Genomic DNA, 23,582 nt, shown 5'->3' with positions numbered 1-23,582 from the left:
TCTCTCCTTTAAGGCAGCTTGAAGCATCCACTCTGTGCTCTCTCTTAGGTAGCCATGAAGGGATTTCCTCTCCCTTCTTACACACTCCTCAATGCCGATCAGTCCTCTTCCCCCTTCCTTTCTCGGCAGGTACAGCCTCGCAACATTACTCCTGGTGTGCAGACAGCTATTCATTGCCAAGCTCTCCCTAGTTCTTCTATCCATGTTGGCTACCTCCTCCTTTGTCCAGTCCATAATCCCTGCACTGTAGCGTTGAGTTTTGATCTACACAACTTCTTGACTCTTCTTATATACTCCGATGTTATCTTGCCTTTCATCTTGGTGTTCAGCGTCTGGTCGAACTCTAAGATACTAAGGTATTTGTTGCCTTCTGCCTCTATTTCCCTGATATGCTGGTTGTCGGGTAGTTCTGTTCCGCTACTTCTCATTTCCAGGACAGCACACTTGTCTAGCCCAAACGGCATGTTGATGTATTGCGAGAAGATCCTTACTACTTGAACAAGTGAGTCTAGTTGATCTTTGCTAGCTCCGTACAACTTCAGATTATCCATGAATAGTAGGTGGTTAATGGCCTTCATGTCTTTTGCCAGTTTGTATCCAGCGCTCATTTTTCGTAGTAGTAGGGTCAAGGGTAACATGATCACTACAAACAGTAGTGGTGACAAGGAGTCACCTTGAAAAATTCCTCTCTTAATGTCCACCTACCCGAGAGCCATCCCTCCTGATGTCAATACTGTCTTTTAGTTCACCACGCTGTTGCTGATTATAGAGATCATATTCTTGGCTGCCCCAACCATCTCCAGGCATTTCAGGATCCATGAATGTGGCACCATATCATATGCCTTCTTGTCGTCTATCCAAGTTATTGACAACTTTGTCAACCTTCTCCGTCAGTTCTTCAGGATTTCCTTGTCTACAAGCAATTGATCTTTAGTTCCTCGGGATCCCTTCCTGCACCCCTTATGTTCATCTGTTAGCAGTCCATTCGTATCCAATTGGTGGTATAACGCCTCTCCCATAACTCTGTCAAGAGCTTCCACATCATGGGTAGGCAGGCAATAGGGTGGTAGTTGCTGGCCTGGGAACCCTTCGCTGTGTCCTTTTGGATCAAAACTGTTCTTCACCTGACCATCCACTCTGGCACATTCCCTTGACATACACAGGCTTGCAAGCATTCTTGCAATCTAGTGTGCAGTCCAGTCAGTTTCGTAAATCAGAACCCTTGAACAAGATCAACTCCACCTGCCTTGATCTTTTGTTTCAACATGCCTGAGACATACAAAGTGCCTCTTTCCTCAAGATGATATTTTCTGTTCACCCTTTCCCTCTCTCTTTGTTTCAGTCTCATGTTTCCTCTTCGGACTTCCTTTACCTTGTTCAGGTCTTTTCTCCAAGTTTTGATGTTCTGCTTAATCCTTCTCTCTTTCAGTCTCCTGATGTTCATAGTCTGGTGTAGCTGTGGCATGGAGCTCTGTAGTTTCAATCTCCTGATGTTGAAGTCTTACTCGTATTGCTATTTCCTCTTGCTCCACCGTCTCTAGCCACTTCTTGTTCTTAATTTGGCCTACTTGATCAGCCAATCTGTGCTCAGTGACGTAGTTAGTTTGTTGTTGATGTTACAGGCTTTCCACAGGTCTTGCAATCCTGTCCTGTACCCTTGCCTCTCTGGTTCATCCTGATGTAACATTCAAACAACCGTTTGTTATCCTCCTTGGACCATCATAATCTCTTCTGTCGTTGTTCAGCAGTAGCAGGATGACAACCGGGCCTGCGCTGCTGATCCACAGGACACCTGCCGGGGTGTTGTTGGCACTGCCAAAGGTGCCACCCAAGACTCTGGTGAGCGGGAGCGTCCATATTCACGTTGTAGGCTAAGGCACCAACCTGTCCTATCCCAGTGCCCCTCTATTACTATGATCATTATTATTATGGGGTAGGGGATTCCATATGGGGTCTCAGGAGGGAGTAGTGTCCCTGCCTTCCAGAGATGGTTTTCCACCACATTTCTCAAAATCGTGGGAAAGGCTTTAGTCTCGGGACCACTAGTGTCTGAAAACCGAGGTTGGGGGTAAGGAAGGGCATGCTCCCGTAGAAAATATGCGCTCCAATAAAACCCTCATGATGACAGCATAAAAACATGGGCACCAGCCAACCCAAAGGCTGGGGTGGTGATGACGGAAGTGATCGCACTTGAGGAAGGAGTGGTGAAAATTATATGTGCGTATGGTCCGCAAAGTGGCAGAACGGGTGCAGAGAAAGAGCGTTTTTATGATGATTTGAGGAGGGAGTGGGATCTGCACAAAATGGGTGAGCTAGTATTGGGTATGGGTGACTTTAATGGACATGTTGGGAAACTGATTCAGGGTGAGGGTGTGCATGGAGAGAAATGTTGAAGGAAAGATGTTAGATTTTTGTGATGAAAAGGAGTTGTGTGTGGCAAATACATGGTTCAGAACAGGAGAGAAGAGAAAAGTGAGGTACAGGGCAGGGGAAAATGAGACAGAGATTGACTTTGCACTGGTGAGAAAGGGAAATAGAAAGATGAGAGATGTGAAGGTCATCCCAGGTGAGCTTCAGCACAGGTTGGTGGTCACGGATCTGGTTAAGAAGAAGGTGGTGAGAAAGAAATCGATTGGAAGAAGGAAGATTTGGAAGCTGAAGGAAGGTGATACAAGGGCAAAATTTGAAGGAAGAGTAGGAGGGCTGGTAAGCGCTGATGCAACGGACTTGTGGAAATGTTTTAAGGAAGGGGTGTTAAAGGCATGTGATGAAGTATGTGGGAAGAAGAAAGGGAGGAGAGATCAAGGGGACACATGGTGGTGGAACGAGGACGTGAAGGAAGCAATAGGGTGAAAGAACGATTCACATAAGGAGATGTGTAAAAGTGGGGTTGAGGCGAACAAGGCCGGATGCAAGAACATGAAGAATAGGGCAAAGAAGCAATTAAACAGGCGGCTGAGAGGGCTGAGTGAGCATCCAAACAAGGTGTTGAAGCTTGTGAAGTCAATGAAAAAGGATGGGATAGATGTTGAGGGAGGAAGCAACGGTAGGCTGAATTTCAGTGAGAAAGATAGAGGGAAAGTCTGGAAAGAGCACATGGAAAGAATTATGAATGAAGAGAATGAGTGGGAATCAGAAGGTGGAGGCAGACGTGATGGAAGGGCCATTTGAGAGGGTTAGTCGGGAAGGAAGTGGTGAAGGCAATGGGGGAAATGAAAGCGGGAAAGGCTGCTGGACCCTCGGAGGTAAGTGTTGAAATGATAGCGGCTAGTGGGGAGATCAGGATTGGTATGATGGTAGAGCTGTGTCAGGGTGTGTTGGATGGAAGAGTAATGCCGGGTGAGTGGGCACTGAGTGTTGTGGTACCGATTTTGAAGGGGAAAGGGGATGCAATGAGTGTGGGGCATATAGCGGGGTGACGTTGCTAGAGCATGCAATGAAGATTGTAGAAAAGGTGCTTGAGAGGAGATAGCGGTGTATGGTGAAAGTGGACAAGATGCAATTCGGTTTTATGCCAGGCAAAGGAACGATACATGCAGTGTTAATTTTGAGGAGGTTACAAGAGGAGTACTTACAATAGAAGAAGTTGTATATGTGCTTTTGTGACCTGGAGAACGCATTTGACGAGGTCCAAACAAAGGTATTGGAGTGGGCAATGAGGAAGAGAGGTATACCAGAGGCAATGGTGAGAGCAGTGATGAGTTTGTATGAAGGTGCAAAGACAAGAGTCAGAGTTGGGCTAGAGTTGTCCGAGGAGTTTGACGTGAAAGTTGGTGTGCATCAGGGATCCGTGTTGTCCAGGGGTTTCAATAACTTCTGAAATAGCCGTCCATGATAGCCCATTGAAGGCGGCAGTTTGACAAGTTTATGATAGCATTTTTAGTGAAAATCAAGGCAAACTAGCAAAAGTGGCAAAGCAAAGCAGGCGGCAGTATACGGCGAGTAACCGGCTTCTGTTGAAACCCCTGGTTGTCGCCGTTGGTTTTTGTAATTGTGGTTGACGTGGTTACGGAGAGTGTGAGAAATGGTTTGATGAGTGAGATGTTGTATGCAGATGACTTGGTTTTGATGAGTGAGACGATGGAGGGACTGAGGGAGAAGTTCTGGAAATGGAAGGAAGCATTCGAGAGCAAGGGGCTGAAGGTGAACCTCAGGAAGACAAAAGTGGTAGTGAGTGGGGTGAAGTGTCTGTGAGTAAGGGAAATGGATCCATGGAATATGCGCGAAAGTAAAGAGGGTGACCTAGAGGTTGGGGAGAGATTTTGTGTGTGGAAAATGCAAGAAGGAAGCTGATGGATTAGTGGAACCGGTGGAGGAGTTGTGTGAAAAGGTGGAAATGGTGAGAGGTTTTTGTTTTTGGGGGGATAGGGTGAATGCAAGTGGTGGCTGCAAGACAGCTGTCAGAGCAAGGGCAAGAATCGGCTGGGTGAAGTTCAGGGAATGTGGAGAGTTGCTGAACTCAAAAAGGTTCTCGCTTAAGGTGAAAGGAATGGTTTATCGGAGTTGTGTAAGAGTGGCGATGTTATATGAGAGTGAGACGGTGTCTGAGGGAAAATGAGATAGCAATTTTGAGAAGGACTGAGAGAGCAATGTGTGGTGCAAAACTGATGGAGAAAAAGAGGACAGAGGACCTGATGGAGACGTTGGGATTGAATGAAACAGTGGTTCAGATGGCAAAGGCAAATGGAGTGAGATGGTACGTGTATGTGTTGAGGAGGGATGATGGAAGTTTGAAGTGAAGGGCAAGAGGAAGCAAGGACGACCAAAGAAGACGTGGGAGACCCAAGTGGAGAAGGAGAGCAAGAGCGTTGGTTTGGAGAAAAAGGTTGCCATGAATCGAGCGAGATGGAGAGTGGGAGTTAGAAAGATTGCTGACAATAAGGGTAAATTTGGCCAGCCCCGTTTACCGGGGTAAACCTGGATCAAAATTGGATTGATGATGATATTGTATGTACACTGTGGGCGAATTGTGTTTTTCATTTTTGTATTATTTTTTTGTAAGGCAACTATTGAATCTCGTCTAACATCAAGTGATTCACCACCTGAGAGTCTATCTGTGTCTTCGAATGACGAAGAATTCTATCAAAAAGTATTTCAGTCTTACTGCTTGATAGAGATTCACTTGCATCATATGGTAAGCAATTTGACTTCTATCATATAGCATATGCACTGTGAATGGTGAATGGGCAATTATGGGGCAGTATTTTATACAGCGGGAGGCCCACTAAATCATGGTGTGCTTTCCTGTTCCATAAGATTGCCAAGAGAAAAGAAAAGCCTCTGCATGACTAACCTCGTTTTCACGGGCCGTGCTTTTTTTCCCATTTGAGTTTGTGTGAACGAGTGCAAGAAATTAAAGTTGGAAAAAACATTATTCATTAATGAGAATGTGGCGGTCGAATTCAGATTTTAAGTGACATTGCATGGTATACTCAATGATGGCTTTTGTTTCGAGAATTCCCGGCATTTTCAAAATTATCAAATAGCTTGAAATACAGTCCATGGTGTAAGCTCTCACTTCTGTTTAAAATATGCATAAGCTTTGAATTGTGGAGGCAATACACTGGTCCAAACATTTTTTTTTTTAATTTAAGAAATATCAAGGAGCTGATAGCTAAAAAGCGTCAAATCGTGTTTTAATTGGACACGCATTTTTTGTGACCAACATAGTTACCCAACCGACTTGGAAAATGGGGCCTCAAGCGACTCTTGGGTGTAATGGTTCGTTGATATTGCATCCAATTTCAATGATCCATTGCTTACCAATGCTTCGTTACCTGGACTTGGAATGAATGCGAGAGGCTGCAGTTGACCTGAGCTACGATACAAACTTTACAAATCATGCTGTTCTGATGCTAGTTAGCTGTGATTTAGGTACATAAGAAAACCAATGACATTTATATTAGGAAAAGGCTAACAATAAACTCCAGCCTTGCTCTTTATTCAAAGGGCTTGCCACAAAACAAACAACAGCAAATTTCTCTATTGCATACTCTTGCAGGAAAAGAACGAGGAATATGGGGGAGCTATGGTCGCCATGGAAAATATTCTAGTTTGGGCTGATAGAGTATTGTTGCCAAGCATCAGCAGGTTAGTCTCTTCAACTCGTCATTTATCACATAAGTTTGAAGGTTTCTATTCCGCTGGATGTCGTGAACAACAACCAGTTTGTTCTCAAAAAAGTCTCTTAAAAGTGAGCAAGAGAAGTTTATTTTCGGCACCTGTGGGTGTTATTGACTTCACTGGCATTGTGACCTTCAAAGAAAATATTAGATGCCTAGCTTTGTTGTCATTGCGTTTCATTTCAAATTTTTCATTTTTACATCTAACGGTATTTTAGAAATTTCCTCAGCACATCATTACAAAATGCAACCGCAAAGAATCTGAAACGAGTGCACGAGGAACAGGAGAAAGCCAGCTCCCTAGTTAAACAACTTGTCAAGGTACAGTTGGGTAATTGTTTACTTCCTCTTTACTTGTTTGTTCGAACGAAACTTTTGAAGAAGCAGAGAGACCTACATGTATGCTCAAACGTAGGGTCCTGTGGTCTATTTTTTCCTGGTGTGCTCCTTCCCCCCCCCCCCCCCTCCCATACACACACAGTCTGTTTTCCCATGACTCTTACATTTCGATTGGTAAAAGGTTGTAATGGCTGGTTTAACATTGGTCTCGTTGTTTTTTCTAAAAGGCTTTAACCAATGCGTTAGGGGAGGTAAATGTAGTTCCCTTATACACTGGACCAATTTTGGGATGATTTTGTCCCCACGACGTGTCCCACGTGGGACACGTGTGACTGGAACACATCACGGGGACAAATTCACCCAAAGATTGGTGTTGCACAATTATAAAAGTATCAGCTCACACGAGGGGACATGTCCCTACAACATTTTCATGTGTGTGCACATGTTGTGATTTTGTCCCTGCTTTATGTCCCTGCTACACGACCCAAATATGTGTCGCCTCAGTGTGTACTACACACCTTTTTGTCGATGCAACATGTCCCTGCCCCTTGTGTTTGCCCACCGTGTTATGCAAAGCCTGCAGAAATATGTATTAAAATCCGTGTTACACGTGTTTTTTAACCAATGATATCATTGCTTTGTGGCCACGTTGATGTTGCTCTCACCGCTGTTGTTTCTTAAGCTCTCTGCTATTAATTTCCTACAACTCCGGTTAGTGAATTGTATTAAATGGTGGGCTTGGGAGTTTAACAAGTATGAAGTTATACAGTACCGCCTGAAAGTATTGACCCCTAGGGACAACCAACGAAACACTCATTGTCATAGAGGCTGTAATACTGTATGTGTGCGTGAGAAATTTCTTTGGTTTCGAAAAAAAATTGATTGTATCTCTTTTTTTGCATCTCTTTTCGTGTAAGTCTGACCTTTTTTTATTTGGAGACTCTCAATTCAAACTTGGGCGATTGTCTTCATCGCCATTTTGGTGAAAAGCAAGTATTCCTTTCACATATTATTGTTATACTTGTCAAATTACAATTTTAATTAATACATTCTTGCGAGGCATCGGAGCCTCTGTCGGTGCTATTCTGAGACCAAACGTACCGGTCGACGAATAATTTAAGAACGGTTTCTTTTTTCATTGCTTTCATCAGCAATAAAATTGTTATGTGTCTACACATGGAAAACAAATTTAGGAATAGACCGTGATTAGTGGAGAAATGAAGTCTCTTAATTATCTGAACGCTCATCGTTTGCATACCAATTATAGAAGACCAAAACGAGCAAGCGAAACAAACTTGGGAAATTGTGAAATTTCGCCTAAAGAACGACCTAATTCTTAAGTTGACATTCTTCCCATGCTCATGTTGCGCTTTCACGCGCAACTCTTTCAGCAGCCGGCTGTCACATAAGCCATGCCGATATGCACCAATGATCAAATATTAACCAGAGCACAAAAGCAATCTTATCAGTTGAGATCAAATAATTATCGACTACTTCAGGGGTTTGATATCCTGGTTTCTTTCCTTGGAATGTTTTTCTCTTTAGTTACTCTCAACAACGAAAGTAGCATGAATAATATTTGCATAAGTCTTACTTTGAGCAACAAACGGTTGGTCACCCAAGGTTTTCGAGGATATGTTGAATGTGTTTTGAAAATTCTCCGTGACCAGCAACCCGACTTTTCAGTCAATTTGAAGTGAATCTACAATAGTAGCGTTTTATACCATTCAACCGGGCATTGCAAGAGCCAGTCACCCAGACCCTGAACATGTAAGCTTTCAGTTTTGTATATATTGTCAAAACCCTCTCTGGCTGCAGGATATCGAGATAATAAATGTTTTGTACACTGAACTGCAAAAAACAAGCGGACTTATTCTCGCATAAACTTAAACGAATAAAACTTTAATAATGTGATGACGGCAAAGTCCACGGAAGCGCGACAAGCGTAAATGAAATCGAGTCACTAACCTTCGAATGAACAGTCCACAAGAAGTCTTCAAAATAATCACTGCCAGCAAAATATGTCACAAAGAAGGTTTCAAATGTGGTCGGAATCTGGCTACGGATATATTCTTCGCACCAAGGTCCATGACTAGCGGCTACGATCCTCTTTTGCTTTCCACAATTTACAGCCAATACTTGTCCAGTTTCTGTTCTTCGGTGGGATTTCAACGTTATAACCTGGCTTATTGAAACACGAAGTTAACGGAAACCCTTTGCAACTCTACCGCAGAACCAACTTCAGAGCCTAGCTGTAAATTTCCCTCGGCAGAAAATTGGCCTACCGTGGGAATATATATATACCGAGGGAAAGTCACGACAGGGTGACGCGGTAAAGGGGTCAATACTTTCAGGCGGTACTGTAAGGTCATTTGGATGATATATGTTAGCGATGATTTTACATGGTATCTATATCAACTTTGAATCATAGTGGGAGTGGAACATATTGGGCAAGCTGGTCACATCATGAAAGAAAGTTTGTTCAGCCTAGTCCTTTTGCTAGGGCACCAGACACAGGACTAGTCTGAACAAGGTCCTAAATATATTAGAGTACTACCACAGTGGGCTCATTTGTAAATTATCTTTCCTTACAGATCATTTTAACTTGCCTGGGTGAGATGATTCTGCTTGGGATTGCACAAGAAAAATTTTACACTCAAACAGCAGTTTTTACGACCTCTCTTGCTAATCTCGGTAATCTTTTGTCTTTTTTTTTCAGTTCATACTGCACTTTTGAATTGCTCTAAATTCGCTCATCTAAGGACACCTTTGTTTTATTCCACAATTGGATTAGTACCTCAAAAAAATAAATGTTTCCTCAGATAACGACGCTTACAGAAAGCACATGCCTTTATTTTAGCCATTTGGTTATTTGTCTTCAGAATAATTTGGGTAGTCCAAAACAAGAAAGCCCATCATGTCCACACTCTTTTTCAACTGTCCAAAACGCTTTTACTTTTCTTTGTGTGGTTTTTTAGTTTGTTCATTTGTCTTTTTTACCTGACGTTCTTTGATGTCACTCATGTGATAAGACGCCCATGTTGGTCCAAAAACAGAAAAATGTAGCTCAAGTTTTGCAAAATAATAGAGTGAAATTCCCTAAAGGCTTTTATGCTATTGTTCTTTCCACCAACTTGGCTATTCGTGATCGTGCACAAGGAGCTGTCACATTTCATGTTTGAGCTGTTCCATGTGGGACGTCCATACAAGCTTTACTTCCTAGCTTCCCACTATCGCGTTTCCCTAATTTACGAGTTCTTTGCACTTGACATGTACATTTCATACGTGTCACTGATTTGTGGGATTTCCCGCGATCCATACGGTTGTGTAGTCCTCATGGTTTCACGGTTGTGCCAGCAGGTTGCAATGCAGTGAAGTTTCTGCCCCAACTCGCCAAACTTCTTTATCAAGCAGCGCACAGTATTTTCCTCACAGACGGTAAGTGTGGGTCATCAAGTGTGGTCTCCTTATACCAGATAGTTTCTCTCCAGCCTGCGAAGGTTATTGCACATGCGGAAAACAGCATTTTGAAGGAGAAATGTCACATTATTTTAGGGTGTTTAGGAGAAATCTGTAGTTTATCAGGAGTTTAAAACTCGAAAACGGTAATGTGGAATTCCTTTAATGAAAACATTATCATTACCATCGCGCAGAATTGTATGACACATCCGGGATATTCACGGGTGCAATGGCACTAAATTTGAAAGGCCGAGACGACAAATGACATGAGACAATAAAGAAAAATGGCCGCAACAGGGAAAGGTCCACCTGCGTTTTACTCTGTTACAGCTTAACTAAATAAAATTTGGAAAGGGTTGCATATGGCTTTTAAAGAAGAAATTCTCATAATAAAATAACAACCATTTTTGACTCGGTACCATCTCGTTAACCTGTATCAATTTTGTGTTCAACTTGACTTATTTTGGGTAAATTTGAGTATGGGAAATAGCTGTATGATAACTTTGAAACTGAATTTCTTCTAAATGAAGATGTCAACACGTTGGGTTGCATATGGATATGTTTTCTTAAAAAGTATAAAGGGTGCATAAAACATATGAAGGGAATCCGATGTCTAGAAGTAGTATCAAATCCAGCATTTCTGAAACATACATTTTTTCTCTTTGATTCCTCGCCGTCCTAAGGGCCTTTGGGAGTTGAATTGATTCATTTTGAACCTCGCGCGTGCATGTTAATGACTCTAAGCTCGGCCTCTATGAACAATGGCCATGTTTCGCCTCATTTAAGCATGAAATCAGTAATAGCTGTGAAAATGGCGGTCAATTTAATAATGAAATTTATCGTCCGCTCACTTAGCATATTAACATTGTTGTGTTGAAGGTAGTTTTAAGCAACTGAATGGGTTTAGGTGTTTCTGATCCTTTTATACATTTTATTCCATTTGAACGGATCGAAAATTGAATAATTATTTGCAACAAACAAAAGACGTTCCCACTTGGACACTAGCAAATCACGGACAAAAGATAAAATGAAAGAGGCTTTTTCTTTGATGATTCGCTCTGACGAAGGGCTAACGCTCGAAACGTCAGCTTTTAGAATCTCTGTACGGTGGCGAATTTACATTATCAATAAAACCAACATTTGTGTATTTTTCTTTGATGAGGCTGTGCAGACAACTGGCAATGAACGGAAAAGTCCTTAGTGAACTCACTCTACAGGTCTGTTTTTCAGAAAAAATATTACATCGATTGGATATTTACACATTGCGCTGGTTTATTTCAAGATTTTTCTAGGTAGCGGGCAACAGATAAAGCATGAGGAATAAGCAAGCATTAAGCCAGCGTAACTAAAACGTTTCACGTTTTTCTCTAAGACACTTCTATTCTGGTCTGTTGAACCAAATAAACTCATACATGTATCAACAAAAAGAATTGTTTGCCATGTCACTTTCAATGAAGCAAACAGTCTGCTCTTTAATCTTTAGTGTTATTGTTCACTTTTTTATTCTGCTCATCTTAATGTTTGATTGACAGTTGCAGAATTCGGCGAAGGGACTCTAGTATTCCCAAAGCTAAATCAGTTGACCAATCATATCCCACCAGTGCTGAATGCGTGTTTCTTTATGCCGGACTTGTCACATATTTCGCACTGCAAGTAAATGTAACGGAAGACAATATAATTCTGCGCAATGACATCACAAACAAGATGATTCTGAGCACAAACGGCATGCGAATGAGATGATAGTCGTGCAGACTAGCAAGCTCCAGCGATGGTCATTTTGTCAAAGGGACAAAAGCCAGTGTGTTCACGAAACTCACAATGAAAGGTCAAACACCCCTCTCGTAGGAGTGAGACGTCAGAGGTGCAATGGTTTCAGGGGCGTTCTCTTTTCTCAGGCATGGGACCCGCATAGATGGCGTTCGCAAGGGTGTTGAAGAGATGTGGAAAATACCCTTCTTGAAATTGTTGGGATCCAAGCTAAATTTTTTGGTGAAGGAAGCAAGAGGCATGGCAAAGAACGACATTGAGTCAATAAAGCGGATGTACCCACCCTTGCAATGAGCTAGCTCCAGCAGTTTGCCACCCATACACGTGGCCTTAAACTTTTGTTTGCACTCAATCATACGCCTCACGACAAAGTAAGTAAGTTGTGGACAAGAGCTGTGAAGTAGCGTGTTTCCTGCTCCATGAGTTCCTCCATCCATTGCAGAAATTCTTCAATTCTTGCCATGAAAGATTTGAAGCGCGTTTACCTACATGGCCTCTGTATCCCAAACGACCAGTAGCAGTCCGTGGTAGGTATTGTCCTCCTCCTAGCCCACAATAGCAGCATTGGGGTAGTTGTGTGCCTCACAGCAGAGTCAGGTCAGCTAGTTGATTTGAATGGTGCATGCTCGCTCCTCAAGCTCTTCAGGGTTGGTGGGGACTTGCACGAAGCATTGATGTTGGTTCAAGTGAGTCGTTTCGTGGCACGACGGGCATTCCCTGTGCCCACACCGATGTCGTCTTGTTCGTTCATTGAACGAAGCAGTTTTTGGCAGTTCGCACATTTGTGACACAAGTCACATAGCGATGCCTGATTGGGGCCACATGCTTTTCCACTGAGGGTCTTGGTCTGGTGTTTTTGAAAGCACGCACCCCCATAAAATTGGCGCCTGCAATGAGACGGGATGTGGGCAGAACGTTTGTGCAAGTACACCTGAATGAAATTGTCGCACTCATTCTGTTCGCAACCAGGGCAGTGAATGCCTTTCCCTTCAGAACAGTGGTGACAACCTTGTTGATTATACGAGTCCACAGCAATCATCTGATAATCGCAGAGACAGGGTGCTAGAGCCAAGATTACCAGTTCCTGGAGACCCATGGGACCCGGATGGAGTGTGGTTTTCTCCAAGAGAGCCATAGCGGCTTTGTTGCAATGCCATTGACACTTTCTGAACCACTTGTCCCGTTCCTTGTTGTTGGAGCCTGCCAGGTGCAGGGCACGGGCAGTCACAATAGCATACTCACAACATGGTAAAAATTTGGTTGACAGATCATAAATTTTGGTCGCCAACTTATTTAATATATGACTTAAGGCCTGGCCAAATGCTCGCAACATTCTAATCCAACATCTTGCAACATTGTTGCATGATTTTGCGACATGTGTTGAACGGGGTGGCCAAACACACGCAACATTTCCATCATTTTCAACTCAACAAGTCAATGTGCATGTGCCCCAGGCCCCTGGCGCACAAGAATTAGACCTAACTCGCATGCCTTAGCGCAACAATGTTGCGTGAACGTAGCCAAAGGAGTACAACATGCAACAAGGCAAAGCTAACAACAGAAGGATGCCTCCGCATTGTTGTCGTTTTCAAACGCCTGGACGTTGCATCATGTGCTGTCTTCCTCAGCTCCCATCCTTTTATATCGTTTGTCTTTGCCCAACATGCAAGGATGCCAAGATCCCAGATAGAGGAACTCATTGGCACCTTGCACCACCGTCGAACTGTCTGTACCGTCGGGCTTCAGACTCCGGACCCCATCGTGGGACATGAATTAATACATGCAAAGGTATCCATTGGGATTCTTACTGTTAATCTAACGTGTGTCTGGGTGCACCAGGATGTCTTTGGGATGCCTTGGAGCAGTGGGTGTAGGAGGGAGCCACACGCCTGACAATCCTACTTCCCATTGATCGTCCTCCTCCTACCAGACACTATCTTTAGGCAACCATGCCTTGAAGTTAGGCGGCCCATTGTCGGGGAACTTAGCCCATGGCGCGTCGCTTAACAGCATGGCATAACAAGACATCTCTCAATTTTTTTGTTGTTTCTCTTGTCATTTTTATAGCGAGGTCAAGGCTGATTGAAGGACCCAACTATTGTATTTTTGGGGCAAACCTAACTACAGTATTGTGCAAAAGTAATGCAAACGTATTTCGCCGAAATTCGCGACTTTTCCTGGCTTTTCGCCGAAAAAATATTGAATTTTCGATGGAAGAGAATTTTCAACAAAAAGTCATGATAATTCGCAAGGCCTATTGTTTCCAACTATGCGAACGGAACGAAAATTGACTTCGAATTTTCGTGCAAAAAATCGCTCTGTTCGATAAATGACTTCGAAAAATTGAGCGAAATCTCGCTCTTTATTTGCGCAGCTCTTTACACAATTATTCTTCGGTCGTTTCTTGGCTCTACAAGGCCACTCGTCGACACACGCCATGTTTTCGTAACCCAGACTCCGCACATACTTCTTTTTGTATCATCATAGCAACCACTTGAGTTCAATGGTGCTAGCGTGCACTTACAATCATTCCCGTTGAAACTATCTAGTGGTAATCATGCCAAAAGTTTCCAATTACATGCGAGCACGAATCGAGGTTCTTTACAAGCAAGATCTCCACCCAGCTGAGATATTTAAATTGTTGAAAGGAGAAGGCTTACTCGTCAGCTTCGCCAGTGTAACACGAATAATTAAACTTCGACTCACCTGCCCGGTAGCAAATCTACCACATTCTGGAAGACCCATTAAGGTGGATGCTTGCAGTCGATATTAAAGAAGAAAATGCTTGAAACAAGCTTATTACTTTTAATTCAGTATATAAGGTAAGACATCCGAAGACTGTTTTGTATGACTGACCTCTGGAACGGATTGAGACATGCACTGCTTGAGAGCTTTTGAGTTTTGATTCCAAAGCGAAACTACAAAATCAAAGTTGCTAAAACAAAATACTTGGGAAGCAATCACAGTTTTTGTTGTGTGAGGCAATCATTTTGTTTTTTTCGTTGGAAATAGCCGATTAAACTGTTGCATCATTGAATCTATTTTCGATACGATTTTAGTTTATTTATGCGTACATACGCTTGTTCAGCAATGTTGATGATGGCGGCTGCCGATTCATGTCACAAAATTTCGAATTTCGCTATCTCGAATTTTCGAGAAAGATCGTGAATTTTTCGTTTCAAACCCTACAAAACATCGTTCGAAAATAGGATGACTTTTCGGGGAAAATTCGCAAGAACAAAGGACGAATTTCGACGAACTTCGTTTGCATTACTTTTGCACAATACTGTATCAGACTTTCGCCGCTTGTCAACGTTGTTGTAAAATCTTTTCCACTCGGAGCAAGGCGACGTCAGGCGCGGTGACTTTTTGGACATCTTGCTCGTAAAAGCGGCCTTCCAAGGGCGTGCCATCCAATTCCTCCAATTTGTAGGTGACCACAGGTCCAGCCAGGGAGATAGCCTTTCTTGAACAGGCAATGTTTCTCACGCAAACGCACACGATCGCCCACCTTGAATTTAGGTCCAGTTTGTTGTTTCGAACGTTTGCCATACAGTTTGGTCCATACAGCTCGTTCATTGTCATCGGTGACGTCTTGTGGGGCCATGCCAATACTTCGATGACGGGTGTGATTGTACCCCTTTAACAACTGGGGTAACACGTTCAGGTACGTTCGAGTATTCCGTGGGGTAAAATACTAATACATGCGTTCTTTTAACGTATGATTGAAGCGTTCCACTACGGATGCTTTGGCATTCCCACGCGTTGAAAAGTGTGGGATCCCTTCTCATTCCAACATCTGACGAAACGGAGCATTGTAAACTCTTTGCCCAGATCCGTCTGTAAACATTGGGGTTTTTGTCCTTGTGGTAACACTTGTTCAAAAGCTTGAGTCACCGACGTACCCGTCTTGTTCTTCGCAGGCACCACCCACGGGTATTTAGACAACACATCGATGACTGTTAAGAGAGGTTGCATCTCCACCAGATCGGCTTGCCATTGTTTGAAACACCAAGACCAGGAGCATCTCAAGCCATCGTCGGGCAGGGCGATGCAGTGTGTAAGCCAATTCCCCTTGCAATTCTCGTAAGGCTTCGTCCCGCGTGAATCCTTGAGCTTGACCGTAGCGAACCATGCTCCCTAATGAACGCGGGGTTTGAGTATCCATGTACACAATCACAATGGGATTGGCAGCGATGCGGCACTGGCGTTTCCATTTCGACATGTTTTGGTGACGAGCCAATGGGTCATCAACACCAGCATGGTTGGGATTTCCCACATATGAAAACTATGTTCAGGTCAGAGCATCATCGTCAACCAGTCCATATATATGACAAAATTACTCCACCTATAGTTGATCCCTTCTTTCATGGCTTCGAACATCGCAAGGGTATCGATGGGTTCGACAGTAGGAAATCCATCCCATTGGTCTGTGCCTCCGAGCACCTTCATGAATTGCCGACAGAGCTAAGTCAACAAATGCCAATAAACCCGTTGTCCGAATTCACGATGAGGGAGTTGGGACACATGAGCGACGACCGCTCTCAACAGACGTCCAAGCTCAGCACACGAGATAATGACACTCAGACTTTAAGGTTCAAGCTTTTATTTATACTGTACTTTAATCGATCTGAAGGTCATGACATTTGAGTTTGCATAAGCAAGAACATAACAGTGCAGGTGTGATGTGGTGGGTGCGTTGACAGCACACCTGCCACTAGAGATTCTTGCTTACAGAGCTTCTTGGCATGGGCCTGCCATCGCTGTTCTCTGGTGAACTTGTCCAATTCCTCGTGCATTTTTTCCTCGGGCAGACTTGGCACTGGGATCACCTTTACGGGGCCGGCTTCTTGCTCTTCGAGCTCTTTCTTTTTCGGGCTTGATGAGGGTCCAGTGGACGTCCACTTTGGCCAGCCCCTTGGATTTTTCCTTGCGTTCTCCTTTCCTGCCATTCTTTCTGGCCTCTTGCAATTAGTGCTAAAAGATCTGGTCCGACCACTCACAGTCCAAGCATTGGAAGAACCGGCAGGGCATGTTCTGGTGACACATCAAGAAAAGCGTCTTGATATCGTAATGGAGTTGCTGTGGTATTTCAGCCAGCCATTCGTAGGCTCGATCCACACCCACCACCCGAAAGGGACACACCTCATCGTACTCTTAACCCATTGACTCCCAGGGGTTCCCATTGACGAGTCTGTCCAGTTTAGGCCGGTTAGGACGCCAAAGGGTTAAGGAAAAGAGATATCCGAAGGACAGTTCACCTCTGGTCTAGTTCTTGCCTATTGGAGTTTCGTGGAATGGACACAAAGTTACCTTGGGCTTTGGGGATGGCTCCGGTAGGGGCACAATCAAGGGTTACATCATCTCTTCGTAGCTGGGCAACTGGTCCAAATCAGGGACTGACTCTAACAGTTCTTTCAATTCCACACCGAGAGGCATCCACACCACCATCTCTGTCGGTGGTGGTGGTCGGTCTGAGGTGACGAGAGTGTCCAAGGTTTCAGTGGCTTGCTCAACTCCGCTACATCTTGTTTATTTTTTCCCTTCTTGCTTTTTCTAACCCCTCTCCACATCTTTTTTACAGTGGATTTCCTTGGCGGACCACCTCTTGTTTCTTGCTAGCATGAGAATGTTTAGCTGGTTTGTCCCGCTTCTCCTTCTCTTCTTAAAACAGATAGCGAGCAGGCAACAGGTCTCCATAATGGCAAGAGGTACTCATCTTTTTCTCAAGACAACTGACAACTAATAAAAGTCGTTTCGCACATTTATGGTTGGACGGCAGCACGTGATGTAAAATTCCAGGGTCTGTCATTGGTTCTTGAGGGTAGTGTTACCTCCGTCCGCTCTGTCATTGGCTCTTCAGAGTAGCGTCAAGGATATTCAAGGTCAGCTAAATTCCGACCTCCCTGTCATTGGTTCCTCAGAGTGGCATCAAGGACGTTGAAGGTCAGGAACATTCCAACCGCTCTGTCATTGGTCTTTAGAAAATGTCTTCAGCTTCTGTCCACGTGAACACCCTTTGGTATGTAAAGAGTCGCGCCAGCCAGAACAGTCAGTTTGTCATGAGCTTGGAGAGGTGCTGTAAACGTATAGACTTGCTGCTGGATTCTGTCTGGTGAACACTTGCAAAGAAGAAAAAGACGAATGACCTATCAACGACCTAACAACTTGGGTCCTGGATCACAATTGTCGTCAGTGCCAGTTTGTTCACTACCTCCACCTGAAAGCTGACGATCTCAATGTCTCACTCTGATACAAAGACAATCGGACTACAAAAGAATGATGTGAGGTTGGAAGTGTGCTATTGATACATGAACTTTCTCTTGGAGAAAGATTTGTATCAGAGATAAAGATCAGTTGCCTCCTTTTTGGCGAACTGGGAACCCGATTGGAATTGCAATTAGTATCACTACCTCTTTCAATGGGCTGACAACCTCAACTTCCCTCTCTGAGAAGACGAAGAAGACTCCGACTCCATCAACAGAGAGGACTCACCTTCATGATAACGTGTGTATCATGATCAACCCAGAAGGATTTTGGTTGTTGACGGATGTCACCCACAAACGGTGTACCACCTTTCTGCCTCGAGAACTGGGTTGCTGCGATTGGACCGGAAAGCAAAAGGGTTCGAGTCATTACAAGCCCTCCTCCACTCGCTTGAAGATCAACAAACGGCTTATTACTGCACGACTCATATTCACGGGCTCCCATACTACTCACATAGTTCGTCCCATCTGGCCTATGAGTTAAAAATGGATGTCATGTGCCTCAACAAACAACATAAGACCCCCGAGCGACCTATACTCACAAAAGGAGTATCATCAAGCAACGATGGTTGACCACCTGGGGGATTCCTCACATCGATTTGGAACCCTTGGGGTGTCCGAAATTACACCATCTACCGCGTCTAACATCCGTGAGTTCCTGTGGTCATGAGCAACACTCGCTACATCACCACTGTCCCCAAGTGGAATGTTGTCATTTCGTGCAATGGATGCGTGGTCAAAGGGGATTGGAACATGATACCCATTACATTAATCACGAACAGACCCAACGATTTCTAGCACCTCAGAAGCCCAGGACCTCTCTACTCCCAGTGCCAAGCCACACTTAAATTTTTTCCCAAACGCATGTAAAACAGTCATTATTCTGATTAAACTTTGTTTTATTTGACATTCATGTGTGATTCCTTTATTACTGACCTGTGTCTTTTTTTTTTTAAAGTAAGACTCAGGTTTTTTTTTCGTCTGGTTGAAAACATGGGTCCTCAAAGTCCTCTGAAACTAGGGTAGATATGGGCTCTCAAAGCTACATGGCATTTAGAGGGAGTCCTGCCCCAGTCCCTCCATAGGAAGTGTGGTTGAAAAGGAGGCAAGGTGATCGGTATAAAACAGTGAACTCCAGTCCAAGAGACCCAAAATTTGAAGATGGTGAACTATTGGGACTTTCTGCCACCAAAACTGGAAGAGTTCATTTTAAAGAAGAAGACACGGCTGGAGTATAGGGACAAGATGGTATCCCTGGTCAAGGAGATTGGTGAGTTTAGCCTTCAACGCTCACCTGAAGACTGTCATCAAGGAGACTCGTTTTCTTTCTTTTCTAGAAAACCTACCCATCTGTCCGTGGCTTGCCTTCGCTGTCCACCAGACCACCAACCCGCCCCCCAGATCCAATCTAGACTGGTTCCGGTGCTTGAGATGTGGGCAGTTTCATCGTGTGGGCAGTCACCGCCACTATTACTGGTCCGACCTTTTTTGCTGCCCTGGCTGTGGATGGATTTTTTGTTCATGCCTCAATTGAGATACATTGTAAATAGTTATTTGAAAGAAACAAAACTTGTAAATGTTACAACTTGTGTTTATGTTTAGTTTGCCCAATCCTTTTTCTTTTCCTTTCGTTTTTTCTTCCCGAGGAGGCTGTGAATGGCTCGGATTTTTACCACAATTGGATGAAAAAGAACCCTCCAGGAATTTTTCAGAACCTTTTAAACCAGTCTTTCAGAACTTTTAGGTTCCAATGATGAGATTTTCATTCATAAGAGCTTTAGCTTGATGATCTAGCACGATGTTCAATGCAAAAAAAAGTGGGCTGAAGTAGCATTTAACACAGCACAGGCTCACAAAAAACAACTTGTATACACATATTTATGTTCATCATGAACCTCCATTTCTCGATGTTATTTTCCAACAGCTGTTCTAAAATAGCTTGAAATGGTTTCCCTGGTATGTTTCCCATCCTTTTTTCCATAAAAAAAAGCATTCAAACAGTCCTTGAATAATAAACACACCAAATTGTCTGAAAAACGGAAGAAACAAAATGTTTTTGTCAATGACTGGAAAAAAACCTGGAACCGGCAACCTTGACATCGACTGTCTCTTGTCTTGCCGTTTGAGCTATCCAATCTGTTAGGTACTGTTTGTTGATCTGATACGATACATGTGCAGGATGACGTTAAAACCCAGGACAACTTCAGGGAGGGGAGAGTTCGGAGCATTTTTGTTCTTGGTGGGAAAGGAAAATTTTTTAATCATTCTTTGAAGACGTTCTTGTCAGGAAGTGGGTCTCGCTCCGCTCAAAGTCTGGAAATGAGCCAACCTGGACAAGGTCAAGGAGCAGAAGAGGAGATGGCGAGAAATACAGAAAGAGCGGTGTCTCACGTCGAACACCTCAGAACATATTCTCATAAACGACCACCAGAGCATCAGGATCTTCTTGCCCAAGCACGGAGGTGTCAGGAGGAACTCTTGGTTCAGGCCTGGAGGCGTCGACAACATGAGTTGTTGAGACTCAGGGGAACCTTATCCGTACCTGCGGAGCACCAAGATTTTCTCTCACAGGTATGGAGGCCTCATTGAGCAGCTCCAGAGAGCACGTCGCAAATGGTATCACCAAAATATCCTGAGGCAACAGCGTGGGTAGTACGAACAATACCGAGAACGTATTCATGACCAACGCTGGCTTAACTACCCCTCCCATCACAAACAATGACACGAATCCTATTAACGCTATAGTCAAGCCGTCCGTGAACAGATTCGAGGATACAACCAACGCTATTATGGAACCCACTGCGAACAAAATCTTCAAAAGAAGCTGTGGTACTATGCGAGGCACTGGGTTCATGTTTGCTTGAAGTCATGGTGACCGATGCCCGTCTGTCCCATATCATCGATACAACCAGTGGCGGTTGGCTCGTATGTAAGTACAGTCTCCAGCCTCCTACGCCTCAATAGCTGAGAGAAGGCTTGGCGTACGTAAATTGTTTGGTACCTCCTCGTCTTCAGACCTGACGGAGACCGCGGATCGTCTAGACGAACTCCTGCTTCAGGCCTCCCCGACCACGGCGTTAATGGCTTACAAAGTGGTGGCGGAACTCGAGGAACTGATTCCACCACCTCCCAAACCCATCTGACGCTCTGAACGTTTTCAAACCCTGCCAGTAGATGACACAGTCGCTGATACAGCGGCAGTCATCTTAGCCTGTCGACGATCGCTTCGAGCCCAGACCAAGGCCCGAAGAGCGGAGATTCAGAGTGTTGGTGACATTTTAAGGGACATGGTTGTGAATTATCCTGGCCCTGATAGGGAATTTTGGGTGGGTACACGATTTCTGGCCAGTACTCAGTGATAACGAGAGCAACTGATTTCTTTCTTGGCGTGATGGGTGGGATGACCTTGTTCTGGATGTGGATCCCTTCAATCCGTCATGTCACCAAGGAACCTTTTTGTACATGGTGCATGTGCCCTGCACCACCGATCTAAAAACTGAGTAGTGACACTACAGAACTTAGGTGACTTTAAGGAGACTCTACTCGGATGTGACCGGTGGGATGATTGTATTCTGGGGGATTCTCTCATCGACCAGCCACCATCCAAATCAGCCTTTAAAGAAACAATGTTGCCCTCATGGAGACCTACCCTCCCATTTTTTCTGTAAATAGTTTTTTTCTCAGGAGAGTGGTTACCTTATGGAGACGCACCCTCTCCACTTTTTTACCTTCATTTTTCATCATTTCAATTTCATGGTTTCTTTGTATATAGTTTTCTTATTAGACCATTTGATTGGGGAGAAAATATCCTGTCTTGTTTTTTTCGTTTGAACCGTGAGGGGACTAGGACTCTGTGACACCCCAACTTTGAATATCCAACATGATTACGCAAAACTCTCCAACCTGTTCCCTGAGGGTTCGCAAAAAGGGAGAAGTCTCGTCTCTGTGACATCATTGTTTGAGTTTTCAATTTCCCGCCTAACGTACGTTTGAATTTCCCGCCCAAAGTTAAATGTCCTGCAAGAATTTGAATCCACCAATCAGACTGCTCCAATTCCAACCATCAAGAGGGTCGTGAACGATCCCACACCACTACTGAAGAAGAGGAAGAAGAAGAACAATAACGATAATGATTATAATAATAATAAATTTATTCCTGAAAAGTTGCTGCACAATTTCCAGGCCCGACTACTTCAAAAAGTGTGGAAATTATTAGAATGAATTTAATGCCATTTGTGTTTGAAGATACAGATGTTCTCGTAGCGGTGCTGGATGGCCTTGCATGAGCTTCCTAGGTCCCTTTCCAGCTCCACCAGTTTATCTACCGGTTCTACTTAATGTTAGATGGGTTGTACCCATGGTTTTTTTTTTTCTTATTTCAATGCATTTCTCACGCATCATTAATGTTATTTTTTTCACCTTCAACAGTAACAGCAGGGAATGTCAGTCTAATAAGCGGACCTGTAGAGATGATCCTCCAAAATCTGTTGGATATCCTTTCTTCTTGTGACACACCAGAAAGCGATGTGTTACCTCAGGTAAGGGCTAGTCAACTTCTGCGGTAAATATTAAGCCAGCTGTGTTTGTTTGTTTTTTTTTTCAATTTCAAGAACCCGCGCTCTGTTTTCCTGTCTCCCATCACTCGTTGTTCATCGCAGCTCAGCTCTTCAGACTTCCCGTTTGCAAGCACTAGCAGTTTTGAAGGAAGGAATAAACAACTCTGCTTCAACAAATGCTATAATGGACTTGTTTGTTTTATTCAATGTGTTAGCCATTCGAACCCTAAGACGACCATTAAGTTAATAAGTTAGTGATTATGGCATTTGTGCAGAGTTGTCATTATGTTTCCCTCAAATAAAAATTGGATTACTTGAGTTGTTTTTGTCAAAATTAAAAAGCCCTTATTTTATACTATCAGTCTTAAAGTTTAATTGAGAGGTTGCATATTGGGAGCATATCTCTTATCAAATATTATTATATCTCTCAGATACAGTAGTACGTGCGCTGTAATTGGCTAAATTAGCGGGCCGTATAGACCACTTTCATAAATGGCGACCAACTTTACATTCTTTTGTGTTTATGTTAATTAGACCTACTGCCCTCGTTTGAAAGCAAATATTCTTTTGAACTTTGCTCATCGTAGTGAGGTTAGTAGGGCTTATTAGCATTAAAACAAAAGAATAATTTATTTGGCCGCCATTATGAAAGAGGTCTATTCTACAGTACAGCCCGCTAAATTTAAAATTTCGACAAAACATCATCTAGCGAGTTTTTCATGTCATTTCTGTTGCATAAACTTGTACTGAAAACTGTTTGAATCTTGCAAGCAACAATTTCAAACTTAACAGCCAAGAAGATTTAGTTTTTGGGATTTTGGCACGGCATTCTTTGTGGCAGTTGAACCTTCCGCTTCACTTTGACTAGTTTCCTTGCCCGCTTGCGGTTAACCTCAGAGATATAATAAATATCTTACTAACCCCGTTTTCTCGGTCCGTACTGTAAGTTACGGATCCTCGTTTTTTCCCGTTGATTTATGGTCGAAGCGCATGGGCCATAAATCAACGGGAAAAAACTCGGTCCATAACTTACAGTACAGGCCTCGAACTCGGTTAGTAAGAGGTATTTCTTG

At 43.6% G+C, this 23,582-nt stretch overlaps 1 protein-coding gene across 3 annotated transcripts in view; it reads left to right on the top strand.

Moving 5' to 3' along the window:
* LOC138052252 (condensin-2 complex subunit G2-like) overlaps nucleotides 1-23,582 on the top strand; it is an 83,151-nt gene that overhangs the window by 51,809 nt on the left and 7,760 nt on the right. Inside the window, exons 24-29 of one of the 3 annotated variants that reach the window (XM_068898658.1) lie at nucleotides 5,003-5,134; nucleotides 6,002-6,090; nucleotides 6,341-6,443; nucleotides 9,056-9,155; nucleotides 9,822-9,899; nucleotides 22,382-22,491. In XM_068898658.1, coding sequence (XP_068754759.1) covers nucleotides 5,003-5,134; nucleotides 6,002-6,090; nucleotides 6,341-6,443; nucleotides 9,056-9,155; nucleotides 9,822-9,899; nucleotides 22,382-22,491 — 612 coding nt within the window. Of the gene's footprint in view, nucleotides 1-5,002; nucleotides 5,135-6,001; nucleotides 6,091-6,340; nucleotides 6,444-9,055; nucleotides 9,156-9,818; nucleotides 9,900-22,381; nucleotides 22,492-23,582 lie in introns of all 3 variants that reach the window. The other 2 variants (XM_068898667.1, XM_068898650.1) reach the window with 2 other exon arrangements.

This window comes from Montipora capricornis, chromosome 1, assembly GCF_036669925.1.
Source record: "Montipora capricornis isolate CH-2021 chromosome 1, ASM3666992v2, whole genome shotgun sequence".
Classification (NCBI taxonomy): domain Eukaryota; kingdom Metazoa; phylum Cnidaria; class Anthozoa; order Scleractinia; family Acroporidae; genus Montipora; species Montipora capricornis.
This window is presented reverse-complemented; position numbering and strand designations above follow the sequence as displayed.